This window comes from Belonocnema kinseyi, chromosome 4 (genome assembly GCF_010883055.1).
Source record: "Belonocnema kinseyi isolate 2016_QV_RU_SX_M_011 chromosome 4, B_treatae_v1, whole genome shotgun sequence".
Classification (NCBI taxonomy): domain Eukaryota; kingdom Metazoa; phylum Arthropoda; class Insecta; order Hymenoptera; family Cynipidae; genus Belonocnema; species Belonocnema kinseyi.
In genome coordinates, this window is record NC_046660.1 from 113,095,351 (window position 1) to 113,119,842 (window position 24,492).

Below are 24,492 nucleotides of genomic sequence, written 5' to 3' on the forward strand. Positions count from 1 at the left end.
TCGACACCTTGACAAATGTAATTCCATGTAGAAACATGCGTTTAAATAAAATATTTTACCAAAAAAGTTACCCACGCTTTAACTTGACAGACTGTATAATGTGTAAAACGAAAAAATAGAAAAAAAGTCCTCTCTCATCCCAGGCTTGTCAGCGAAAATCTTGGCTGAGATTTTGTCAGCAGAATTTAAGCGATACATTAGCGTAATTAGCTAGAGCGCCTGGTATAGGCTTAGGAGGTTTTAGGTTGTTTAAGTAGGGTTTTCGATCCCCAGCGGGTGCGATTTTTCATAGTGTTTGAGCGTTCGATTATGTTTGTAAGTGACCGTACGTGCAATTACATAATTTATAAAATCAATTAAGTGCAGTTATTACCATATAAGTAAAAGATTTTTTTGCTACTTTATCATTATATTACATCATTTATTTCGAGATGCATTACTGGAATGTCTAATGACGATTCTACAACGCCTCACTTGCATTTGAAACGTATATCAGAATCTCCGTTTATTTTTCTTACTTTCCTTATGACTCGATTTTCCTTTCGTTCCTCTAATCCAGCGATTCCCAAACTAGTGCCGCCGGCCGATGAGGCTGCCGGCGGCAGGGGGATGCCACCCCGGGCCGGGCAGCTAGGCAGGCTCCGAGGCAGACTCCCCGCTGCGAGCAGAAGGCTACTTTCCTCGACTTTCGTGTACCTACCACGAATGACCCTTTCATTGTTATGAACTTGCAATAACTGAAATTATAAAGACTTAGCTCAATTTAATTTTTATTGGCTGAATGAATTTCGTGATATAATTTAAAGAAAATGAAAACAAAGTTTTTGAAAATCGGTTAATATCCAAACTAATAAATGAAATATTTACAAATCTTGTGAATGCAACAAAAGTGCGATAACTCTTGAAGTTATTATTCGATCTTCTTCTACTTTTTAAAACTTTTTATGCACTTTCTGGGGAGCGGCAGGGGCCCCACCCTCAAATTTGTTCACAATACTGGAACCCAAGTGAGACACTGGACGCTAGTCGTTCGTACTCGGTTGCTTGCTTCTCTGACCTTTTCGTTGTTAGAGAATTAGAGCCGGTTTAGAAAAATGAAAAGTTGGTTAAATATTAATCAATAGAATTTTAATAAATTCCGTTAGATTTGTTAGATTATCAAATAAACGTTTAAAAAAGGTAGAAGAAGATCGGATAATAACTTCAAGAGTTATCGCACTTTTGTTGCATTCACAAGGTTTGACAATATTTCATTTATTAGTTCGGATATTAACCGATTTTCAAAAACTTGGTTTTCATTTTCTTTAAATTATATTACGAAATTTATTCAGCCAATTAAAATTTAATTGAGCTAAGTCTTTATAATTTCAGTTATTGCAAGTTCATAACAATGAAAGGGTCATTCGTGGTAGGTACACGAAAGTAGAGGAAAGTAGCCTTCTGGTCGCAGCGGGGAGCCTGCTTCGGAGCCTCCCTAGCTGCCCGGCCCGGGGCGGCATCCCCCTGCCGGCGGCAGCCTCATCGGCCGGCGGCACTAGTTTGGGAATCGCTGCTCTAATCCAGCTCCGACTCTACACGCGGTCTTACACTCAGTCCTCAACGGTCGAACCTTTCGTTACACTAGCGACGAGCGTTCAGTCTCTATCACTTTATTCGTATTTATAATATTTGTACATTAACCTTTCTTAGATGGCCCAACGTGAAAATGAATTGCTTTACTTTTCTTAGACTGAGTCACCTATTTCTAAAAATGATCCCCAGGTTTTTAAACTAGTCTTATTTGTATACGGAATCGCACCCATTGGTGTATTTGACAATGAAATCTTAAGTTTGTTTAAATGATATAACGCAATACATTTGGAAGAAGGTTTAATTTGAAAGGTATTTAATGGAATTCATTCTGATTCGGAGTGAAGTAAAAATAATTCGCACATAAGATATTGTTAGAAAAAATTGCTTAATGAAACTCTGTAATTAAGAAAATTATTCCTGCAGAAACACAAGCGTAAAATATTCCGGCGACACGATATTGTGAACTTCTTTATTTTTACCCATGTAATACAAAATATTTAAAAACTACTCATGATTTTCCAATTGTTCAAACACTCTATGCACATTTTGATCCAATACCTTTCGCAATTAAAGAAGAAGTATAAAAAGTTTTTATTATGTCTCATTTTTGCAATTTTCAAAACCATTAAAAATTGTGCTTGAAACAATTTAATTGTATTAAATTTTCCTGGCCTTGAAGCCAAAAACGAACATTAACATTCTAAAGAAAATTGTTCGCAATATTTATAAATATTCGTAGTAAAATATAATACTGAAAATTGCTACAATTTAACATTTTTCTGACCTTAAATTCTGAAAATAACTTTTTTTTTATCAAGAATTTCTCTGCATATAAAAATGTGAATAGCTGATTCTTATTAAATTTACAAGGAAACATTCCCAGGTCGAAAATTCCGATTGTGTTCATTTTTGGGTATATTGTAGTTGAATCGATTCTAAGACATGGTCAATTTTCCTTATCGGCCCAACAAGGGTTTTAAGGGTAGTTTCATCCCATCAAAGTAGGGATTTTTAGTAGAAGTTTTGTTTGTTTCGAATGTTTAAAGGCGATTGATATATATAAAACAACTTGCAGAGGATTTTTTGCAACGTGGATAGACAGAAAAACACCGTTGATGACCACTCGCCCCCCACACAGGGGTGAACAACCTCCGTTTATCATCTGGAAGGTGTCTGTAAATTATCAAAAATTTTCAAATAACAATTAAAACGTACCGAAAAAATTGTATTGAAAATAAATATTTTATTGAAAATAAATCGATATATTTTTGCATTTCGACGTACTCTGAATTTGATATATATTCGTCTTTTTATAGTTATAACACATGAAAAATGATATTTCAGTACATATTTTGTTTAACAACTATGAAACTCGTCCAGATTTGTCTTTTCCCTTAAAAAATGTTCGTACTTTGAAATGCAAAAATATATCGATTTAGTTTCAATCTAATGTGTACTTACAATTTTTTCGGTAAGTTTTACTTGTTATTTGAATTTTTTTGCTAGTTTACTGAAACTTTCCAGATGATAAACGGGAGTTGTTCACCCCCGTGTGGGGGGCGTGTGGCCGTCAACGGTGTGTTTCTGTCTATCCACGTATTTAGATTCACTTATTGGTTATTTAAATTTTGTTTAAACTTGTAATACTTACAATGACTCTTCATATTACTCACAAATTTCGTTCCAATTTGAAAACAGAAACATTTATCATCTTCATCATTCAATTAATTGTTTAAGTAATCGAAGATTGTTCGAATCATTGACAATATTCATGAAGCACCGAATAAATAATCGAATAGTGAAAAAGCTACTTTTAGCTGACATTTTCAATTTACAGGATACGTTGAAACCCAAAAATAAGTATTTAAACGACATATATGTACATTGTTTAAATAATATAAAATTTTTAAAAGTATAAACCTGTAAATGCTGTATCTGAACGATCCCAGCATATAATAAATAATAATTATTAATATAGAGGAGAGTGGTACGTGCTGAATAATACGGATTTTCTCATAACAGGAATGATATTAATGTACTCTAAAAATTGTGTACAACAAATAAAATCAAATTAATTAACCTAAGAAATAATAAAAGTTCATTAATTTCATTTTTCCTATAATAAATTAGTCATTATCCACTATATACTGGCACTACATACGTACAACCCTCTTCCCTATTATATTCAGGTTACAAACGAAAGTTTCATGAGAGTGCAACGAATTTTAAGCTGGTCATATAATAAGGGTATTATGCAATTATGATTAAATGTGATGTCTGAAAAACTTGAATTATAACTACAAGTTAAGTTTGGAATCCTATTTTCTCCGTTTATATAAGAAAAGTGGGCTAGACAACGGTTGCGTCTGTAGACAGAAAATACTCGAATTGAAAGTTATGCTAGAATAGTTCACTTTAAATGCAGATATTTGTGCAGAAACTGAATCTACGACTTTTGTAATTAGGATCATTTGAAAGATTAGATAATTTCACGTTGAATCCGCTCACGTTGGAATTATTTCAATGAACGACTTGAAAAATATTTTTCGCTAAATCTATAAAAGTATTCCTAGAAATTTGGAGAAATCATGTAATTAAGAGTAAATCCCACTCTTTAAATCTGAATGAAGACGACGATTAAACAGGGAAAAGTTTCCCATAGTTTCGGTGCACACAGGTATTTAAGCGGAATGTCTAAAAGATTACTGCATAAAATAGGTTGTAATCGCTGAATATCTACGTCTCTATTGTATTGAGTTGTTTTAGAAAAGTTATAATTTTTTACATGTCGCAATGACAGCTTATTAGATTACCTACTTTTAACTAATATTTGGGGGAAACAAGTCAGTTAAATAGTGTTTTGATTCTGTACTGATACAAAGATACCTCTGATAGACTTGCTCAATTTGTGGCAAACAGATTTTTTACCCCTGAATTATGATTATTGTGAATGATATTCAAGAAATGTTCTCATATGAGCGGCTGACAATAAAAAGTGGAAATATCTCGTTGGTGAGTAAGAAGCAGCTATAGAAAAGTGCCTTAAAAAATGGATATAATTTCCCGGCTGTAAAAAGTAGCAATAGAATATTGGCTGTAAAAAGTAGAAAACGGTGCTTGGGCCGTAAGAAAGGGGAACAGAAAAACTTAGCAGTAAGAAGTGGACAAACGTCGCGTGTCGGCGAATAGGCTCTATTACACGCTGCAAAGACAAGCCTCGTTCAAAGCCGAAAATGCATGAGGACGAACCCGACCAAGTTTTTCTGTTTCCCTTTCTTACGGCCCAAGCACCGTTGTCCACTTTTAACAGCCAATGTTCTATTGCTACTTTTTACAGCCGTGAAATTATATCCATTGTTTAGGGATTTTTCTATAGCTGCTTCTTACTCACCAAGGAGATATTTCCACTTTTTATTATCAGTCGCTCATATGTACTTTGTAGGTACATATTTCGTCATAAAGGAATTAATGGACACTTCTCTCAGCTGCGACGGACAAAAAATCTAAATATAATATCAAGTTGAGCTATTCCTATCAAAGTACGAAACTTTAACGAGCAAAATTAGCATGAAGTTCTTGCTATATTTGCTCGAACTCATACGATTTTAGCGTGGTTGCAAGAAACCCTTGCGATTTTGGTATGGGCTTCTTACTAGGATAACAAGAAAGAACGCTGCTTCAAATGCAAGTGAAGTGCGCTTCTTATATTACTTAGATTTTTTTCTTCATGTGCTTATTCAAAAACTTGTCGTCTTTCCAGTTTTAACTACTTAAAGAGTTAGACTTTACTTCTCTACTTCAAGCTTTTGTCAGGTGAATTTAGAAATTAGCATCTATACGAGCTTAGAGTATTTTGACTCCCTGTGGGCACCTTTCACCTTTTTTGTAATTGCTGCGTATTCATAAAAAATATTTACTCGTGCAATAGTTGGGTTCTGAAAATCCGAAATTCTTCGTTAACCTTCATTCGTTGTAAGGTACAATGTCAAATTCCATTAGCTATACAATGGGATCTCATCGAATCTCTGCTGTTTACTGTTGATTTTATGATTTAAAAAATTTTTAGGAACAATTTTTTAGATTTGGCAAAGATTTGAACTCAACATTGCAAAATGTTCATGTGGAATAAAAAATAGTGTGCCACAGTAGAGCCGCACGGCTGAAGTGAAACTAATGGATTAGCTTTTAAATTTTGTGTGCATGAGGAATTATTATAAGTTTTAAGGAGATTGCATAGAGAGAGAGTTAGAGAGAGAGAGAAAGAGAGAGAATATTCATGCTTGCTTAGCTTGGCAGTAGTGGGGATATCGAAGAGAAGTCTTTGAGAGCAATTGCGAAATGCCGTACAAAAGAGAAACGCGATTACAGAGAGAAGATACAGGCACTGCGTAAGAGAGAAACAGAGAATTCCGTTAGAGACAGATAATGACTTGCGTTCCGTTGTTTTTTTCAATTCACTCACGTCCCAAAAGAAGTTTTGCTTTGAAAACATTTGACTCTCAAGCTAAATACATAATAAATATATAAAATAGAATTAAATTAGATAATAAGGAGACCGATCACGCTGTAAAAAGCGCCTCGAGCTTTGACTGGGGTAACTGCACCTTTATCACCAAGCTCAGACGTTTCGAGCCAGCACTCTAGATTAGTCGCGGATACGCACTGAGATTTACCGTCTCTTTTTCTCCCGCGAGAAGCGTGCGTGTGCGTGCTGCGTTTAATAAGAAGTCAAAACTAAAGTTATGTTGTTATCGTGACCTGGAAACTATGGATAAGTAACACAGATTTAATTGTAATCATTAAGTGATATAAAATGTGCAGATGTACACGTATCAAGTTGCAAAAAATTGATATAACCTCAGTTGTCAATTGCTGTCGTTGTTGTCGTGGACTTGCTCGGTTGTCTTAGAAATACTTGCGCTCTTCTCACGGGAAAAAATAAGATAGCAGATTATAGGGCGCATGTGCGAATAGTCTAAAGTGCTCGCTTAAATGCCTGAGCTTGGTAATAAAGGTGTGGTTACCGCAGTGAAAGCACATGTACGGAGATCGGTCTCCTTATTATTACTCTGTGTTCAAAACAGAAGTCACAAGAGGATGATGATTTTGTTTCATGCTCTTTTTTCCTCTAAATGGCTAATTCAAATTTAAACTTAAATTCAAAATTAGGTTCCGAATTATATCAAATTAACGTCAAGTTCATTAATAAAATAGGCAAACTTATTTTCATTTATTTATTTTTTCACAGGTCGTCATCTTGATGGAATATGGCACACAGCAGTAGTTGCATATGGCCGAGAATATTTCTTTGGACCAAGCGGAATTCAAAGCGTAAGACCTGTGAGTATATATACATATAATGCGAATGATCATCTACACTGAGAGACCTTTGCTTAGAATTAATGAAATAAATTAATTATACTTTAGTTTAATATCGTTCCAAAATAGGGAAAACCGAGGTTTTATTATATTTATTCGTAATTCAGTACCGAATTTTAAAATTATCATACGAGTATTTAAAACACGAACACGACAAAGTAATATTCTAAATATGAAATATTATGAATCTCCATTTCAAGAATTAACACAATCAATAAATGATATTTTTTTAGTGAGTTTTCGAAAAATAATTTGAGTGAAAAGAATAGTTAATATCATAATATCAAAAAAAGTATTTTATAATTTGAATATTGTCAATATGAAGTTGACCGAATCCCGAGATGCATAGCAAACTATGAAATCATTATTCTTAATTTGTCATATAGTTTCGTTTGAGAATGCTCCTCGATAGTTTCCGCGATTTTCGACCGAGCCAAAAGGTTATGATTCACAATATTTAAAATAAAAGTTAACTCTTTCTACTTTAAATTCATTTATTTAATATTATATTTAAAACATTAGGAATTCTTTATCACGAAATGTACACACTAAGGTAATAAGATTTAATTCAATGAGTAAATTTATAAAATATTACATCCAAATACACTCAAGTTTATTATACTGAGTTACTGAGATATCAAATTAGAGAATGTTATTCATACAAGAATATTATCAGTTCCGTTAAAAAATGCATTTTAGAAAAAATCAATTAAAACATTCAAAATCATAATGCCCTGAGTTTTCAAGCGACGCGGCTTAGCCGAGATTTTTACCAAATATTTCATAATGTAAGTTAGCCGTGGGGTTTATTTGTTAGGGAATGCGCTAGTGCTTTAGGTAAGTTAGGTTCGAATCTCGCCGCAGCAGTTCCGATTTTTCATAGCGATTAAGCGTGCGATTATGTTTGTAGTGAATAAATTAGTGTATGATAATAAAAAGAACAATTGTACGCGTGTTTATGTATTTAGTTGTATTTAGTTGTATTTAATTTGTGTATTTAGTTCCTTCTTCTGAAGGCTAAATCTTTTGGTGTTTTCCCTGTTTTGAAACAATATTATATTAAATTCTCATTTATTTTTATCATTTATTCTAACAAAAAATCTCTCAGTGTATGAAATGTTTTTAGATGTTCACGTTTGTGACCAGGGTGATAGATTGAGTAATGGATATTGTATGTTTTCGTTCTACTGGTCTGTTTTATTAAAAGTCTAAAAGCTTCTCCCTTCGATGAATTACCTGTTTAGATATATTATCCCTAATCCCAGTTGACCCACAACATGCCTTCAAGCTGTATGCATATTATAGCCTACACAAAGGTTTTAAAGCAGTGGTCAGCACGCTCTTGCCCTGGGCAGGGTAGCCTGCCCTGGCTGCCCTGTGACCTACTCTCAGGGCAGTACCTGCGAGCTTGGCCAGACTACCCCTTTCCTCAGGGGTCCTTTGTTAGAAAATGGGACAAAAATGTGAGATTAAAAAATTAGTAATTTTGCGATCAGTGACTTAAAAGTAATATATTTGGAATCTACGTATAGTTCCGATTCCAAAGACATGTAATTTGTTTATAAAGGTTGAAAGCTTGAGAAGTATTTAGTATTAAATTGACTGTCAATCTGATGTTTCTTGATTATAAACTCCTTAAAATTTTTAACTTTTGTAGGCAAGTAATATATCATTGGAATCGGAAAAATTCGCAGATGCCGATAATGCTATTTTCAAATCGCTAATTGAAAAATTAAAAGTTTTAAAATTTCCCTACATTGACATTCCTGTGGACAAAAGACCCTTGCTGGAGTAAGCTAACTCGCACTAAGGTACATGAATAGACCGAAAAGTAGTAGAAAAAATAAAGACGGGTGGAGCCTGGCCATACCTGCAAAATTAAGCAAAAAGTTTGCCGACCACTGTTCTAAAGTACGTCCTACAGTGTATACTAGGGTGGTCCAAAAATGCATGGCAAAATTTTTTTGCGTGCTAGAGGGCTACGATCCCCCCTCATTTTTTTCCAAATCCAAAAAAAGAAATTCCATAATTTTTTATTTTTTTATTTTTTTATTTTAACAGGTGCCGGTTTTGATTTAAAGTTTTCCACATAAATTGCATGGGAAAAAATCACTTTTTTGAGTTTTTGGAATAATTTTTAAGGGTTTGAAAAAATGTGACGGAAAAGTAGGGTCTGTAGAGAATTATCCAACGAAGAATTTCATGTATCTGACATTTAAGTTTGACACCCCTAACACACCCCCAACAGTACCTGAAAACTACCCTTGAAACCAAAAATGTCAATTCTTGATGAAATCGACCTTTAGAACACTGTATTCTCGTTTTTTTTACTTCGAATTAATAATATCGGTCTAGTAAAATATCTATTATCATTGTTTAATTAATTTTCAATTATTTAAACAAATGGAATTTGTTTAAATAATTTTTTTTTCGAAAATTTGTTTCTTCCTCTAACATTTTTGACTATTAGTCTAGTGGAATATTTATTAACATGGTTTAAATAATTTGTTATTGTTTAAACAAAGGTAATTTTTTAAAACAATTTTTTTCAAAAATTCGTTTTTTTCCTTAAAAATTATTACTATTGGTCTAGTATAATATTTATCAACCCTAGACAGGTAAACTGAGCTGCCTCATCCTCTAATGGTAAACCGGAGTTCCGCTACACCCCAAACTTGTACCGTGGTACAATGCTTTCTATGTGCAGTGAAACAACTTTAATATAGAGCGTTTTCTTCGTTTTTTAGTGTAGAAAACAATGGTAATAACAATATTCTCTTAATTTTTCAAAAAATGTTGAATAATTTGGTAAATATGAAAAAAACTGGAAATTCCGCAAAATTAACTTTTTTATAAAAAGTAACATAGTTTTTCAAGAAATTGACCAATTTAAAGAAATTAAACGGTATTTTAAAGAAAAATAATCAAAATAATCGTGCTTGAAGGCCATAAAAGCCACTTTTGAGGATTCTTAAAAAAACCTAATTATTTGAACATCCGAAGTAGAGGGAATTTGAGAAATTTGACTAGGGGTAAAAATCTTAAAAGTACTAGTAAAATTGATTATTAAAAATGAGGATTTATTATAAATAATTAAAAATTGTTATTAATATTTAACAATAAGGAAATAATGATAAAAATATGTAGGTTTAATATACAGAGGAGCAATTAGAGCACATGACGGCCCTGTGCTCCTCAAAAACTCCATGATGACACTGTTCACAGAAAGTTTTTGTTTTTCTGTCCGCAACTCGAGGGCACCGAACACATCGCGCCTGTTTTTTGTCTTTTTGAGCACTTATTAGTGAAGTTGCCTGTTCTTTGAAGATGGCATCGATTGATATACGAAAATCCCGACGAATGCTCGGAATAACAAGTCGTACTCGCGAGTGTGTTTCAACAAGTCTTTTTATAAGCTGTTTTAAAAAGCTTTGTCTAACCAAATTTTCATTTGCACTGCAGAAAATGTGCAAGATCATTGAGTTTATTACACCTTGATCGATGATTTCGAACCAGAAACGCAGGGGCCATCGAAGAGTCTTTCTGGTTGTGCTTAAAACGTCCAAATGAAATCTTTATACTACCCGACTGAAATTTACTATACCTCATTTTTTGCTATTTTTATATTTAAAAAAATTTTCACACTTAGAACCTTTAAACTCATACTTATAACACCTATTTAAACTGATTTAACAAAATATTGAAAATCACTTACCCACTCAATTCTAAAACGTGAATGGTAAACCGGGGTGCAGCGCAAGCCCACACTACTATCGGCGAGAAAATTCGAGTCATCTGGATTTGACGTTGAGTAAGTATGTGAAGAAAAAATGGTAGGTTAATGAAAGAGGTATCATTTTAAAGGTGCAAATGCTGTACGTTAATACGCCGAAAAGTAATATTCCAAAAAATTATTTGTAGCTTACAGATCGAAAAATGTGATGAAAAGTAAGAAAATTTGATAGGTTTTAGAAACAGTGAAATTTGAAGCATATTTTTTTTATTGAAAAAATTATAGGAAAAATCTGAAAAAATTCATGGAGGCACATTAAACATTTCTGACCAGATTGCCGCCGAAAAATTTGCAAAATGTGAATAATTGTTCGTTTTTTGTGAATAAAGATGCGACCGCACTATCTTTAGTTCTAATGAAGATAATGAACTGATTTAAATTGGAGGTACTTAGTTAAACTATCTGTAATAATTTACAATTTGAAGGAAGTATGTGCTTCTAGTTGTCTTTGTACAAATTGCGACATTTGAAGTCAGTTTTTTAATGTAGGAAAGCAAGTGCGAGGGCCCAGCGTGGTGCCGTTTTTTCAGGCGATCGTCCTCGGTTTTCCTCAATCCGACCTACCAACTTGTGCCTCCGAGCCTCACTCTGGCATTCAAATCCTTTCGCTGTGGTGAGAAAAACCGAGGACGATCCCCTGAAAAAAACGGCACCACGCTGGGCTCTCGCACTTGCTTTCCTATATAAAAAACTGACTTTAAATATCGCAATTTATACGAAGACAACAAGAACCACATAATTCCTTCAAATTGTAAATTATTACAGGTAGTTCAACAATTATTTATATTTTGCAAATTTTTTGACGGCATATTACTTTTTGGCTCATTAACGTACAACATTTAAACCTTTAAAATGAAAAAAAATGAAATTTGGCTAGGGTGTCGTGGAACCCCGGTTCACCAGTCTAGGGTTAACATTAATTCAATCATTTTTCATTGTTCAAACAAATGGACTTTGTTTTAATAATTTTTGCATTAAAAATTATTAATATTTCTTCAGTGGAATATTTATCAACACTGTTTGATTAATTTAAAAAAATTTCTTTAATAAAAATTATTACTTGAATATTACTGAAAAATTATTATTAAATTAATTATTATTCAGTTATTAATTATTACTGATAAATATTCTACTAGACCCACAGCAATAATTTTTATTTTTAAAAAATTCGAAAGGAAATTATTTAAACAAATTTCATTTGTTAAAATAGTTGAGAATTAATAAACTAATGTTTATAAATATTCCACTAGACCAATGGCAATAATTTTTAAGGAAAAACACGAATTAAAAAAAAAAATATTGAAACATTTCCATTAGTTTACAAAATTGAAAATTAATGAACGAATGTTATTAAATATTCCGATACACTAATAGTAATAATTTTGAGGAAAAAACAATTTTTCAAAAAAAATCATTTAAACAAATTTCATTTGTTTAATAACTAAAAATTAATTAATTATTTATAATAAATATTCCAATAGACCAGTATTAATAATTTTTAGTGAAAAAAGACCGGAATACAGTGCTCAAAAGGTGGATTTTATGAAGAATTAACATTTTTTGTTTTAAGGGTAGTTTTCAGGTACTCGTGGGGGTGTGTAGGGGTGTCAAATCCTTGTGCCTAATACATGAAATTCTTCTTTGGATAATTCTCTACAGGTCCCCATACTTCTCCGTAACATTTTTTCAAACCCTTAAAAATTATTCCAAAAACTCAAAAAAAGTGATTTTTCCCCATGCAATTTACGTGGAAAACTTCCAAGTCAAAACCGGCACCTGTTAAAATCAAAAAATGAAAAATTACGGTATTTCTTTTTTCGGATTTGGAATAAAATAAGGAGGGAGATCGTTGCCATCTTAAACAAAAAAGCATTTTTGAGCCATCCTAATATACATATAGATTATATATTAAATATATGTGCGGTTTATTTTAATAAACTGTTCATACATTTATTTAATTTTATACACTGTGGGACGTACATTTCGAACTTTCGTGTAGGCTTATGTACACGAATCTAAGATATGTTGTAGGTCAATCAGGAATAAGGATGACGTAACTGAAATAGAGCATTTATCGAAAGGCGAAAGCTCTTTGACTTCTAATAAAACAGGATAATAGAACAAAACGTCGACTACTCAGTATTGATGAAAGTTTATTTTTGATCTTAATTAGGCTAAGAACAATAGTTTTTGTGTGTGGAGGAGATTAGAATGCATTTACGCAGAAAGGGTGAGACTCGACTGAAATAATACCCGCTAAATACACCTCCTCTTTCAAAATAAAGTATTTCTCTTCGGGGCTACCTCTCTGAAAGTCTCACATCTCATAGTCTTTGGAAAGGGCTTTTCCTCGCTTATGACGCAGAGGTATCATCTCTGTGTCCTGTTAGTACCACTGTAAATTGCTGCCAGTTGACTGCAGTCTTGGCAGCGATAACACCTTATCGCTTCCGTTTTTTTCCAACCCTAGTCCACAGAAGCTTTAAAGTTTGTTCTGCGCCCCAGTTCTCGAAGCCCTCCTCATTTGAATCGTAATAGTATGTTACATTACAAGGGATGAAATACAGGGATTGCAAACGAGTGTGAAGTTTGCTGCCTGAACAAAGTGAGGGCTGCCTACACGAGTTGCGATCGTTGTGTTACGTTCCTAGTAATGCATATCATTTTTAATAGCAGATTTATTGAAAATTCTAGTACCGAAACTCGAAGACAAAATGTTTCAATCCTAGGGATGCAAACGCCACGTTTCAACCGCTCTACAGGTATAGAAACTCGAAGTCTCAATTAAGGCGCTATTCAAAATTGACTTGCTAAACAGCCTTAGCTATAAATGATATATTTTGAGTATTTTCTAACTAAATATGTAATCTATAGCTAAATATATTCAGTTAATTTCCAGAAAAATGCGATTCAAACTCGGAACTTTCCGATACGAACTTATGAGTTTGACCGCTCTGAAGAAAACTGCTGCGACGTTTATGTTTGATATTTTCTAACCTTATAAATGTTAGTTTTCTTCGTTCGCTTTGGTTTGTTTATATCCATATATCTGCCTATTTTTCGCACTTTGATTATATATTTTTTTGAGGCAAATTAAACAGAAATGAGTGGTAATTTCGATCTCGAAAGTACAGAAAAACTATCCTGCACGCCGCTAAATATTTTTCGAAGTTGCTGGAGACGCTATAAAAAAATTGCAAGAATTATCTATTATAAAATACACTTCGAGAATTATAAACTTAAGATAACAAAATCTTTCTAAAAAAATGGTTTAATCTTTATTAAAACTTTTTTATTCATGTAGTGGGAGGGGGGGGGGGGCTAACTACCATTAATATTTTATTGTAATGCGATTTCATTGTACACCTGTTATAAAAACTATCGTGTGTGTCACGGGAGGAAGGCTATTCCAAGTAGTGTGATTCACACTTGTACAAATCGCTCACTTTCCTCTCTAGTTACACAATACGCTATTCTCTTAATCTTGATAAAAGCCTGCATGTTTTGAATGATGTCATCCACCTTGTTGAAATAGTTATCATTTTCCTTTGTCATCTCCTTCAGGAGCTCCTTGCTAAGTCTCACTTCGAATTTGTGGGTCTTATTCGGCACCCTAGGAGATGGCCTGGCATCGCAGAAATACCGTATGAAATACCACTCCCTGGTGCTATTCAACCTTTAGCACGATAATTTACGCCACTTAGTAATTTATTATTACTCCAAATTCACCCCTTGGCTAGTTGTTTTCCTTTGGGACCATCCTTGTTCCCTTATCTACGACTGCTTATTTAGCTTTGTAACCGTATTCAGCAGAATCCCTTGGCAGAGGGGCTCTCTATTTGTTACCCAAGGATGCACCTTGTAGTCTGGCCAAAGGGCCGCTTCTAGGTAGGGGGCATCAACGGTTAGACACTAAACTACTGAAGGATAGGATCGCATCCGAAGCTGTTGTGTAAAAAGTGATTGTCAAATTGTCAAATGATTTTCAACTTCCACATTTATTGTCAGTACTGCGAAAATGATTAAATATATACTGAAAAGTAAACGTGAAAAGTCTTCACAAACAAGCTACAACATTTTAACTATTACTATTCTTATATGAAATATGAAATCTTTCCTTACGAAAAAAGTTGTATATTAAATAAAGTATTGAGATTAATATAGAGAGAGAAACTTATAGCGAATCACCAATGTTATTTGGAGGGGGGGGGGGGGGGTAAAGGAAAATTATTGGTCTGGCCTACCCAACTTTGAACTTTCAAATGGCCAAAGAGTGAGCAGTTGGGACGCAGAGAGTGGTCTAGATTAGTTCTAAGTTAGTGGTGGCTTTGCAAAAATTGACGGGAAAGCAAAGGAATGGGAATTATTAATAAAAAATGACGGCCATCATGTTATCTTTCAATTATAAACAGTATGCAATAAGTTTTTTATGTGAAGGTTTTTGACCAGGAGAATCTAATAATAATTTTGATGTTAATTTTGTTGTCTGCATGTTCTATAATCAATATTTTTAAAATATTGGTTTAAAATTCTGAAAAAATGTTCTCTAGCTATATGAGCGTCAGAATCTGAAAGACCTGGGCTTGAACGCTAGCGGAGCAAGAGAGCTTTTTTAAACAATTTTAAATTAATATTAAAAAAATATTGATTATAGACCATCCTCTAATAGCACAGAACGTTCCAGAAACGTCCCTGAGTGTGTAAGATGTCCACCGCTTAGGAACGTTCCACTGGGACCTAAGGGAAACCTTCCATTATTGTTATTTTTAACAACAATTATCTCGTAACCCGTAAAAGATAGGTAAAAATAGATGTCATTTTTTAGTTTTAAGTACCGCATATAATACATTCTAATATGATACCCATATCATAAACTGAAATAAATTTTAACCTATTGCTTACGATTTATCGGATTTAATTTATTTTTTTAAAGTTGCAGTGCATCGTTCCTGAAACGTTCCCAAGTGGCGGACATTTTATACGCTCAGGGAACGTTCCGAAGGTTCCCGCGGGAACGTTTCAGGTACGTTCTGTGCTATTAGGGTGTAGACAGAAAAATTTACATCAAAATTATTAGTATGTATTAACATTTAAAAAAGCAAATACAGAAGTGTTGTGAAAAATTGTGATATAACGAAAGGTGAATACAAGTGGTGAACGAATTATCAACTTTCTTGGCAAAAAATAGGGTACTGCGTAGAATCAGGATTTGCAACAGCTTACGATGCAATGGATAACCTCACAGTGTTTGTTTACTAATACAAAATACATTTTTGGTTACAAATAAAATGATTATTTAATGCAAGAATAAGAAAATATTGATCAGAAAATAAGAAAGAATGTTCTATATCAATTTGTTACATCTTCTGTGTAATACCTGGTGAATTTTGCTGCTATTAGTAAATTATTAATAAGATTTCGCAGTTCTAACATTAAAAGCACAATTTTTGGTATCAGTAATCCACATGTTATTACTTCACCATAAAAATTTAACTAGACCCTCATCAAAAACTTAACATCTTCTTGAAATTATTATTATATTTATCTTTAATTTAAAAGTATATCCAACACAATTAAAGGTATGTCATATCCTCTGTTCCATACCGCTTCAGGTCGGATTTGATGCGTATAACACTTCAGTTTCTGTGTGTACAAGCATATGACATGAAATTATACAGCGACCAAACGCGACGTAGAGTGGTATGGAATAGAGACGTCGATGTATGGGGCAGAGTACGTTAAGCGTTTCCAACTAAATTATATTTAATCGGATTAAAACTTGAATGAATTATAGTCATAGTGGACCTATGTCAATTTAATAAACTATATGTATATTTATTAACTGTTTGTCAATATACAGCGGCCTCAATTTTTCACCTTTTACGTGCCTTCTTACATTCAAGTTAGTGTAACTTCTTTCAATCTAATCCGATTGAAGTTTTGTTATGGTGTTATCGTAAAAAAAATGTGGGATGAAAACATTTTTCTCGTCGTACTGAAATTCTCACGTTTGAGGATTCTACGTTCAATTTATGTAGCGCCTGGGCAGGGAAATTGTCAGGACTATTGTGCTTCTAAACGCACATTTAAACATCTTAAAAAAGTTGAACAACCACCGTAAGATCACGCTTGGTGAAAATTTAAATCCAAACATGACACCGGCTACCAGTACCCACTGTCACAACAAAATCACTGACAGGCCAGCGAAACTCTCGTCTGTATTGAGGACACGAAGCGACCCAAGTATGACAGATTTTTGCATCCATCTCGCAAGTGCATTGGCATATTTCTGGCACGCGGGTATGGCTTTAAGTTTAAAAACTAGTAATAGTTTTACAACTCCGAAAGCACTGGTCACAAGGCCAATTACTTTTACCGAATATTCTGGGTACAGTCGTTGCAGCTCCCTTTTAAGGCCTTGCTACCTCTCCTCTTTTTCTTTCTCAGCAGTGATGCTGTAGTCGGCCTGAGCCAAAAATTCGATCAAGAATATAGTTCTTTTCTCGAAGTCTTGGATAATGATGCTAGGTCTCGAGTGTGCAATGAAGACGGCTCTCCAAAAATAGTAATTCCAGAAGATTTGGCACTTCTCGTCTTAGACAATTGACTTTGTATCTCTCTGAGTGTTCGGCAGGTCAAAGTTGTGACCAACACTGCGAGAGCGACAAACATGGTAGTAAAGCACTATGAGGGCCGCGTAATGTCTCTAGAGATACGTCGTTCCCACGTGAGTGGAACACTTGGATATTATGTATTCTAGGTACTTACCGTGTGCATGACACGCGCTGCACCCATAGCTGGGATCTTGTTGATGTAAAACGCGGTCACGATATATTATGGTGGAAATGAAACCGTCCTAGTATGCGAAAATGAAACCCTTTTGTATTTGAATTAGGTCCTAGTGATCTGAGGAAAGCAAAAGTCTGATCCTTCGAAAAGGACTGATTTTCTAAATTTCTGTGAAACTTTCCGTAAATTTTCTTATCGAGTAGCTGTTGGCGGAATTTTTGAACATCTGCCTTCTTTACTTCGGATTTTAGAAACGAGGTATCTGGATGTAGTAATGCACTTTCCTCACTTCTGATGTTTAAATTTAGGCCAAGGGTTTTGGTCGCCTGTTCCGCGGCTTTGTAAGGGAACGCTCATTTGCCAATCATCTCGTGTTGCCAGGCCATTTATAAGAGATAATCTCTGCTATTTGCAACGATGTCAGCTGTAATTAGAGCAATTCGGCTAAGAAGACATTGGGGATGCAGAAGACCCCGGCCGCCTTGATCGCGTGAAATGCATAATCGCAGAACAACGAAGTGATATGCATATACCAGGGGTGTTAGTTGAAATTTGCCGTTTTTTTCAATAAAGAAAACACTTAATCCTCAAGGGAATCTCAAACATTTTTTATTCAAAGTATTGACCATTGGATTCTACACGTTTTGCTCATCTTTCAGGCAAATCATGGATACCATTTCAAAAAAACTTGTTCTCTTTCGAGGAGCATTTGAAGGATGCCTAGACTATTTAAAATAAAAATAATTCAACATCTAATTTAAGAAACGTTAAGTTAAAAAAATTATTTTTCAACTTTTATGTGTCTAGCTTAAAATTACTTAAAATAACATAATTTTCTAAACATTTAAAGTTCATTGCTTCATTCTTTAATTTATACTATTAAAAATGTTAATGTATCTTTTTGAAACTAATCTCAATCATTGAACTATTTGAATACACAATTTTTGAATTGAAAATTTTTAAACTTCAATTTTAAAAGCTTGGAATTTAAGGGTTCCATTTTGAATGCTTTAAAGTGTTGTTTATTTTTTATCACTTTATATGGAAAAATGTTTAGAACATAGTTTGATTTTTTAAATTTCATTGGCCGTAAAAAATGTCAGCGAACCGGGAAAACACCGGGAAATGACCGGGAATTTTTTTCTTTGATTAAAACGGCCAACGTGCAGTGCCCATGACATAAAAAAATGATAATCATTATGTTTTATTTATTTTACTGTCAGGCACAATTTTCATTTTGTCAGTTACTCCCTCTTGCTTTTCCACTTTTTAGATATAATATGAAATCACATTGTATCAGATTAGAAATCTCTCTTGTTCTTAGCAGACTGCTCAAAATTACAATAAATGTTGGCAAACCCCTATAATATTGCATACATTTACACATACGTTTTATATGTAAATTCAGAAGGATATCCAAATTGCACCATATGACAAATTATTGTCTAATTAATGTAAAAATAATAGGTTTTACTTTCAATCCAGATCAAATACAGATCTAACAAACTATTCTGTAAAATTTACGGACCCGCGTAATTCTATTACAAACCTCTGTCTCATTTACATATATATTTCTGAAAGAATTGTCTACCTGAGAATTTTTCATTCACTGGTAAACGGAGATATTTGAACTGAAATTCTCTATCTCACATATCAGAAATTGTATATACTTTTAATCCTTCTCATTCAGTAATATTTACAAACTTACATTCTGGTCTGAATATAATTTATTTCCTTACCAATGTTCTAATATATCTATTGAAAGTTCTTTTTGAATTCATTCTTTTAATATTCTCATAATATTTCTTCCTACATACTGATTTCCCTGTAACAGTTCGCCGTACAGTCTTACGTGTCAAACTCAAACTGCGCGGTCAAAGTAACAAAATGGAGGAATTAAGCGGTTGTGTGACTTGAACGAAACAGGGCCCTCAAGTGGCTAGACCATGTATTCATTAGATCATACTTGTATCTGCTTTGGAGAGACTGCTTCGCTAATGTTACGTCCTCAATCCGGCTTTGAGACACGCTTAGGTTCTTATAGGGTTTTCCAGTTTCAAGATGTCTAAAAACGCATATATCCACAATCTCAAGGTCATGAAAAACCCCACTAAACTTCGTTTCTTCAGATTAATCTTGGAAAACTTGTACAATCCAAAGTCCATACTAATCTCTTCTATGTACTTCTTGACCAGAGGCTGATTAGTGTCGCCCAAGAAGTCTTCAGGAGAATCGCAAGTGCGGGAGCTAGAGGCAGAAGTTTGATTCAAAAGAGCAGAGGGCTCATGGTCTGTGTGGATGAACCTTTAAGCTTTCCAACAGACGGATGATAAGTCTACGAAAGTTTGCATCCAAAGCTTTACGGTAGTCAAACCAGGCAATTAACAGGACTTAGCAGACGCACTCATCAGCTGGCAGGTTCTCTCGGCAGTCTGCTACATCTTTTTCGAGCCATGTTGTTCAGACATCTCTCTCCACACAGGCTCAATTCTCCAGAAAATCCTGTTGTTTAGGATAGCTATAAAGATCTTATATAGCGTGTCCAAATCAGTTATTGACTTGTAATTCTCTTGGTTGGACAAGTCGTCTTTCACAATAGGAGTATACTGCGTCACCAGCCACTATAGAATGGACGTTAGGGGTTTTTAATATGAGGTGAATATGCGCACCAGTCGTTGGTGTTTAGAAGTAAGATTCTTCGACCGCAAGATCTTGTTACCATCTGGTCCTGCTTATTTAAATTCCAGTGTTTTCGGGATCTGGTATAGCTTTCTCCAAAAAGTCTCTACCTCGATGGGCTTGAGTAGATTTTTGACAGAAACAGGGAGATCGCTGAAGAGGTGCGATGGGTGAACGCAAACTGTTGATTCTCCCTGATCCATTCCTCCCTCTTCTGTATTGTCCTCTTTGCGTCAGAAAACCCTCATGCTTTGTCATCAATATGCTGCTTGATTGTCAGCAGTTTTGACTTGTTCAATGTGTAATGGTAGATTCCCTATTATTGGGCGAACTTTCAAACCTTTTTCGTGAACGGTCTACCTAATGTTATGTAGTCAATGACACACTCTAAAGTAGACGAATTTTATCTTACCTATCCAATCTTCTTCTTCAGTTGATGCAAGTGTCTTTTGGTCATTTGATGTATCGTCGCGTCGGTTTTAGCCTTCCAATTCGAATCAATCAAAGCTCTCGTAGCACCATAAACCGAACAATTGATGGTCCATAGGATCATCAATTGCGATCATCTCTCAGGAGGTGCCTGCTTTCTGTGGTTGGTCTTAAAGGCCCGTGCAGAAATCGCCAGATATCTTCCCGGTTCTTGGCTTGGGCCAGGCCGAGGGCTTCGATCCTGGCTCTAGCTTGTATTTCTCAATGTCTCGACCTCGATCCCGGCTAGATAGGTAGTGGCAAAGTTCCTAAGATTCATGACAGATGACTTTGGATTATTTTGTGCATTATCCAATATCCACTATGTAACTTTGTGTGTACTTAAAAGAGTGTAATTTTTTTAAGTCGTTAAGTGCCTAAAATAATAATAAGCCCTTGTAGAGTCAGGAGTCATCGAGCAAAAACCACTATTGCATACTTAAGTGTGAATTTCGAAAGTAAGTAAATTAATTTTAAATTATAATAATACATTAAGCTAGCCTAATTTTCACGTCTAAATAATGATCTTGTAAGTATCTTCTATTTATGCAGGCGTAAACAATTACACAGCCACAAAAAAAGTGTGCGGATCTGGTAACAAGACACACGTATTCCTATGGATTTTGGGGCGCTGAATTCAAATTCGGTATTAAAAATGACCCATCACGTCATGGTTGAGCCATAACTTCAAAAAATGACGAAAAATCATGCACTGAGGCAAATAAATTTCAAAATTATGCCAGTGATGCAAATTTTCACTTCAAAAATATGTCGACAACAGTGAAGGATCAACCCTTGCCTGATATCAACTTATTTAACATAACTTTACCCAACAGAACCTGACCTCACCTAACCTGAATTAAGAGAAATTTATTGAACTACTCGTAAAGTTCTGGAAGCATATTTTCCTAGTAGCAAATATGTCCTACATCGAATGGGTCAACTTGAGCCTAACCTAGCCTAACCTAACCTAACCTCACGAAACACAATTAAACTGATTGTGTTGTCCCGTTACGTTTGCGGTACCGTTTGAATCAGCTTGGGCTTAACCTGCAAAGAGGTCAAACCTATCCTAACCTAAAAAAATTTGACATAACCTAACCTTACTTAACTTCACGTAACACAATTTAACTCATTGTGTTGTCCCGTTGTGTTTGCGGTGCCGTTCCATTCAGCTTCACCTTAACCTACATAGAGGTTTAAGCTATCCTAACCTAACAAAACCTGACCTAACCTAACCAAGCCGAATGAAATTCAACCACACGTGTAGCTATGTAAGCGTACGGTTCTCAGTCTTAAATGTGTGCTATATTTAATAGGTTAACTCGATCTTAACCTACAAATGAAGCTAACTTAACAGAACCTAATGAAATTTTGCTTAACGCAACACAACTTAACTTAAGTGTTCCCGTTGTAACACAATAAAATTAATTTCATTGTACTACAGGTGGTTAAAAATTTAGACGCAGATTACTCATACCACAGATACTTCTGGTAGTGGTTCCATAAATAGTTGCATAAGAAATGTAGTTCTATAAGAAAATGGCTAGGAATCGATATTGAACTAGGGTGAAGCCTGGGCCAGGGGCGGCGATCGAGCCACGTCCTGCCCAGATTTAGCGTTTCATTTTAGCTTGACCCAGGCCCGATCACCAGACCAGGGCCTAGTTTTGCCAGTCTTGGGCCGGGTTAGACCCACGACCAAATTCCAACAGGAGGGGGGAGGGGATTTTTAAGAGGTGGAAAACGGGGGATTCCATTTTACAGCCGCAGTTTTGAATATTTTTTCTGAATTTTCGCACCGGTTTTTGGAAAAAATGTTTATATTTTGTTTAATAATCAAAAAAGGAGATAACAATAGAGAAAATATGCATGGCTACTCAATGTTACCTGTACTTGGATTCTCCCAGCACTCTAATCGACCCTCGTGAAACTCATGAGGCAAACACATTGATATGCATCGAATTGCTCGTAACAAATGACCCTTTCATTGTTATGAGATGCAGGTCAGTTGCAAAAACTCAAATTATGAAAGCATGGATTTATTTAGTTTTAATTAACAGAATTAGTTTATTCATATAATCTGAAGAAAGTGAAAAAAAGATTCATGAAAATCAGTTAATATTTGCAGTATTAGCAGAATCCGTGTGTAAATTTGGTCGTGGGCCTTAACCGGCCCAACCCTGGCAAAACTAGGCCCTGGCCTGGTGATCAAGCCTGGGTCAAGCTAGAATGAAACGCTAAATCTGGACAGGGCCTGGCTCGATCGCCAGGTCCGATCGCCGCGCCTGGCCCAGGCTTCACCCTAGTTCAATATCGATTCCTAGCCATTTTATTATAGGACTACATTTTTTTATGCAACTATTTATGGAAACACTACCAGAAGTATCTGTGGCATCCTCAACCTCGTCGACAATGGGATCTTCATTTGCTCTTGGAAGTTTAGAACATTAAATTAAATATCTCTTCAGGTTCTGATTCTACCTCATCGACTGCATCACCATCTACACAATCAATCACAATGAACATACACTCATTTCGTGCTTAATCCTTTTTAATAGCATAAATAATTATTTACGTCTTCTTAAATATAATATACTTACAAGATCGTTATTTTGAGGTTAGAAATACACTAGCTAAATGTCTTATTATAATTTAAAATTAATTTACTCACTTTCGAAATACACACGTAAGCATGCAATAGTGGTTTTTGCTCGATGTCTCCTGACTCTACAAGGGCTTTTTATTATTTTAGGCATTTTGCGACTTAAAAAAATGACACTCTTTTAAGCACACACAAAGTTACATAGTGGATATTGGATAATGCACAAAATAATCCAACGCCATCTGCCATAAATTTTAGGAACTTTGCCACTACTATCTAGCCGGGGTCGAGGTCGAGCCATTGAGAAATACAAGCTAGAGCCAGGTTCGACAGTATAGCCAGATCATGCGTAGCGTGTCGAATCATCCGGAACGAACTATTTTTTCATCTGCATGAGATTCATGCTGGTTACGAAACCTAACATTTGAAAGGAAGATCAGATTTAATTTTAATTACCACAATTAGTTTATTTATATAATTGAAAGAAAATGGACAAGATTCCTGAAAATCGGTTGATAATGTCAGTAAAAATAGTAAAATTGAAGTGCACGCAAAAGTGTAGCTTTGCCGAAAACTTGATACCGAGCTTGACACCTACTCCCTGAATCTGAATAATAAGTACTCAATCAAAACTACTGATTAAGATGTGCTATTAAATTCGATTAATACACCTTACTAAATGAATTAGCAGTTTGCTAGTTAACATTGTGGGAAAAGCTTACTAAAGCAATCACTAACCGACTTCTGTCGATAAAAATGATAATTTTCATCGTGAGCACTTGAATTTCAAATAATGAACATTGAAATAAGATTAAATGAAAAAATGGGTTAAAAATATAAGTGGCAAGAGTACTCTAAGAACACAAATAATGTGATTATTGTATGATTAAATCATGATAAAGAAATTAAATTTAAAAAATTGTCAAATATTTGAATTTTTGTTGAAAAAAAATGGTTCTAGAATATAAATGCTTTAAATAATAGTGATAGTGATTGTTAGTCACAATTTTTATAACACAACAACAATTATAATTGTTCTAAACAGTTATTTGCATAATTTTTGAATTTTTTTATTTCAGATTTTCTTTTATTCTCTGAATTAATACAGATATTCCTAAAACTAACATATGTTTCATTATATTTGTTTAAATACAATAAGTGTTGATTTTTTAAACAAATGAAAGAAACAAATATAAAACTTTGGCGT

At 34.5% G+C, this 24,492-nt stretch overlaps 1 protein-coding gene across 6 annotated transcripts in view; it reads left to right on the plus strand.

Moving 5' to 3' along the window:
- LOC117170534 overlaps window positions 1–24,492 on the plus strand; it is a 140,785-nt gene that overhangs the window by 76,952 nt on the left and 39,341 nt on the right. For all 6 annotated transcript variants that reach the window (XM_033357335.1, XM_033357330.1, XM_033357336.1 and 3 more), the window contains exon 3: window positions 6,821–6,912. In XM_033357335.1, coding sequence (XP_033213226.1) covers window positions 6,821–6,912 — 92 coding nt within the window. The remainder of the gene's footprint in view (window positions 1–6,820; window positions 6,913–24,492) is intronic.